General features: G+C 60.2%; 1 protein-coding gene across 1 annotated transcript in view; it reads left to right on the top strand.

Moving 5' to 3' along the window:
• Positions 1-3,865, top strand: part of TMEM134 (transmembrane protein 134) — a 5,665-nt gene that overhangs the window by 1,358 nt on the left and 442 nt on the right. Inside the window, exons 2-6 of the mRNA XM_005864485.2 lie at positions 619-683; positions 1,144-1,236; positions 1,363-1,439; positions 3,575-3,619; positions 3,785-3,838. Coding sequence (XP_005864547.1) covers positions 619-683; positions 1,144-1,236; positions 1,363-1,439; positions 3,575-3,619; positions 3,785-3,838 — 334 coding nt within the window. The remainder of the gene's footprint in view (positions 1-618; positions 684-1,143; positions 1,237-1,362; positions 1,440-3,574; positions 3,620-3,784; positions 3,839-3,865) is intronic.

The raw sequence follows: 3,865 nt of genomic DNA, 5'->3' as shown, positions 1-3,865 counted from the left end.
CAGCCCTTGCCCGCCCTGGGCGCCGACCCCCTCCCTCCTCGGAGTTAGGAGGGAGCTGGGGAGCCCTTCGGTGCCTGGACCAGACCTTGTCCATGTTCAGGGCAACCAGATGCTCTGGCAGGAACCTGCGTCCCTCTTCTGTTCTGAAGTCTCCATCCCTCCCGCCCCCCGCTCACAGGAGTCCTTGCCCGCCTCGACTCCCTCCAGCTGGAAACCCCCATTTTCCCAGATGACCTCCACCAACCCTAGGATCCTTTTCGGGGAGACTTGGACCAGATTCTTGTGCCCCAAACCGGGAAACCACGGGCCTGCCCTTCCCTGCACCCCAGATCCAGAGCCTCTGAAATACCATCCCGACAGCTCCCCCCTGACCCCCAAACCTGGGCTAGCCCCTGGCCCCGGGACCTACGCTGGGAGCCCTCCACCCGCCCCTGCGCTCCTGCCCCCAGAGCCTCCAGCTCCCACCCACTACCTGGTTTCGGTTTGATGATTCACAAACCCGTTCTGCTCCGCCGGGAGGGGCCAGGCGAGCAGCTGTGTGGCCTGGCTTTCCTCCTGGCCGAGGGGGCATGAGGAAGGGCATGAGCCAGTGACCCTGAGCCCTGTGTTCTGGAATAGAACCTGGAGAACGATGAGGAAGGAGCCCAGGTGTCTCCGGAGCCAGATGGGGGAGTCAACACCAGGTCAGGGCCAGGTGGGGACCCACCCTGTACCCCTGTTGCTGTGCCTCTGGCTCCCCGCTCAGCTCTCACACCCTATCCCACAAGGACTCCTAGCCAGATCCCCATTCTCCTGGGTTTCCCTGTCCTGCAGGGTCACCCTACCCTAGAGCCAGCCTCACCCACCCACCCCCACCAGCCTCTTCATCCTGCAGAAAACCCAGCTGGGTCTGGCCCCTACCTTCCCCCAGGTCGCATGTCCTGCAGGAATCCCTAGCTTGAACCCCCAACCTTCCACCTCAGTCTGCAGAAACCCCCCCAGCCCCTGAATTCCCTTGATCCCAACCCTGTTGGGGCCCCCTATCCTACAGGAACACCCAGCCCTAGTCCCTCTCCCTCCCCAGCCACATGATCATGACTCCTGTCCCAAAGGGACCCCTTCCTTGCCTCCCCTTCCCTCTCACTGGGCCCACCTGTCCTGCAGGGATTCTGGCCGAACATCCTCCGTCCGCAGCTCCCAGTGGTCCTTTAGTACCATCAGCAACAGCACCCAGCGCTCCTACAATGCCTGCTGCAGGTGAGACCCCACCTCCTTGCCACCCATGGCAGAGCCCAGGACAGACAGCCTCTGGGTCAGGGAGGGTGACAGAAGAGGGTGGGCCCCCTGTCACCTTTCACACCCACTTGCTCTCCTGCTCCCCAGCTGGACTCAGCACCCTTTGATCCAGAAGAACCGCAAGGTAGTGCTGGCCTCCTTCCTGCTGCTGCTGCTGGGGTTGGGTGAGTGTCCCTGAGCCCCTGGGAGGGGTCCGCCCTCCTCTGCAGGCTCTGCATTCCCTTGGCACACTGAGCCTCCCAGCATCCTGGGGAGGCAGCTGGCTGCCATCACCTCCCCCGCCCCCCCATTACAGGTGAGGACACTGAGGCCTTGAGAGAGGCAGGCCCAGCCTCCTGATCACACAGCCAGGAAATCACAGGAAGTTGAAAATGGAACCTTGTTCACTGTTCCAAACTGTATTCTCTAACGTAGCCTGTTTAATCCGTTTGCTCTGTGTCTGCTTCGAACCAGGTGCAGGGCAGGTTTATCTTGCTCACCTTACAGAGGTCACACAGCAAGGAAGAGGTAGGGTCGTCACCCAGAACCTGTGTGTAGGGCCCATTGCTCAGGGAGGTGCCCGTTCTCATGGGCCAGGGATGCTGAGTGCCCTGCCAGCCTGATCCACAGGACACCCATCACTCCCAGTTCTCTGGAGTCTGAGAGCTGACGAGGACCTCTCTTCCACCCCCACCCCCACCCCCACCCCCATTGCTCAGATAGGAAAACTGAGGCCCAGAGCAGGCAGATCTCACAGCCAGATGTTTTCTGACTCCTCACTTTTCATTCTATGGGACTGAGGAGTCAGGGTCCCCAGAAAGGTTCTAGGGTTGGGATCAAGAGGGGCCCATAAGGAGGCCCCCACTGTGGCAGCTGCCCCCCCTCCTCCAGGAAGGTCACATCGCCTGGACAGAAAGTCGAGCAGCATCCTTGTCTCAGCTCTGGTGTCTGTGTGCAGGGGAGGGAGCTGCCACTTCTCCAATGCCGGCACACAGAGCACTGGTCACACTAGCCACCTGCCTTACCTCATTTTATCCTCTCAACACCCAGCAGGGCGAGCATGATGATCAGTCCAGAAAGAAGGACACAGACTCAGGCAGGTGAAGGGACTCTCTCAGGTCACAGCTAAGACGTAGATGAGCTGGGGTTTAAACCCACATTAATGACATCGCCAGGCCTGACATTCCCATCAAGGGCCTTTGTAGGAATTAGAAACAGATGCCTACTCTGAGTGGGCAGAGCCCACAGCCCTAAGCCAGGGTGCAGGGGGTGAGTTTCAGCCCCCATTAAATCCTTTTTGAGGTGCTCTGTACAGGGCAAAACCACATAACAGTTCATAGAGGTCCCTCAAGTCGCTGTGCCGTACCCCCCACCCCATTGCTGCAGAGCCCAGCTCCTCACCTCTCCCCATCCCATCCTATACCTGGGGGCCCAGGACTCTTTCGGTCTGAAAAGTTGATCCAGCCTGACCTGTCCACTTCCCCAGCGTCCACTGTCCTCAGCCAAAGCCCACGGCCGTCCCCGGGGCCTACAGGCCTTGCCAACTCCTCAAGCCTGGGCTCTTGTCTCTGCAGTCTCACCAAAAGCTGGAAGCTCCTAGAAAGCCCGGGCTCCCTCCAGACTGTTCCCTCTCTGCCTGCACGACACCCATAGCAAAACGTCTAGTCAGAATGCCACTCCCTTCCAAGTGCAGCCCTGAGCAAGTTACTTCCCCTCTCTGTGCCTCAGTTTCATCTTCTGAGAAATGGGCATAAATATGCCTCATTCGGTCAAGGTGACAAAGTGTGCATGTAACACACTTAGCCCAGTGTCTGGCAGCACCTGGAAAGTGTTTGCTAAACGCAAACTGCTATTGCTACTGCTGCCCCTGCTCAGCTTAGGCGCCACTGCCTCCAAGAAGCGCCTCCTTGACCCCCAGGCTCCCATGTTGTCTCTTCTGACCCCACCATATCCTAACCACGGGGGCAGTAGCTTGGAGGCTCTTGTTGGTCGCTCTACTAGGGAAGGGCCATGAGGGCAGAGACCTCGTCTGCCTCCCCCTGCACCCCCCAGGGATCCCCAATACCAAGAGCTCCAAAAATGTTTGTTGACTGACGCAAAGACCACACATAGGAGCAGATCAAAGTCTCTCCTTACAGACATTTCCCAGGGCCTGCCAGGGCACTTGCTCTGAAAACAGTTTGGCGAGCTGCCCAGGAACCTTCAGCTCAGGTGGGGGAACTCCATTCCTCGGGCCTCAGCCATGTTGGGGGTTGCGGTTGGAGGTCCCAGCTCCTGCCCCTGTTCCCGCCCTCACCCTTGCGGCCCCGTCTGTGTGCAGTGCTGATCCTGGTCGGCGTGGGACTGGAGGTGGCCCCCTCACCAGGTGAGCGCCCCCCACTCCGCAGGCAGCGCTCACTCCTCTTGTGCCCAGCGATCCTTCGCCAGCCCTCTCCCCTCCCATTACTCACCACCCTCCCAGCCAGAAAGGGCCCCGGTTCTGCGGAAGGCGCCTCCCCGCCCTGACCTGGCCCCTCCTCTCCTCCCGAAGGTGTCTCCAGCGCCATCTTCTTCGTGCCAGGCTTCCTGTTGCTGGTCCCGGGAGGTGCGGGCCGGGGGGCGGGGTGGGGCG

Source organism: Myotis brandtii, unplaced genomic scaffold, assembly GCF_000412655.1.
Source record: "Myotis brandtii unplaced genomic scaffold, ASM41265v1 scaffold187, whole genome shotgun sequence".
NCBI lineage: Eukaryota > Metazoa > Chordata > Mammalia > Chiroptera > Vespertilionidae > Myotis > Myotis brandtii.
This window is presented reverse-complemented; position numbering and strand designations above follow the sequence as displayed.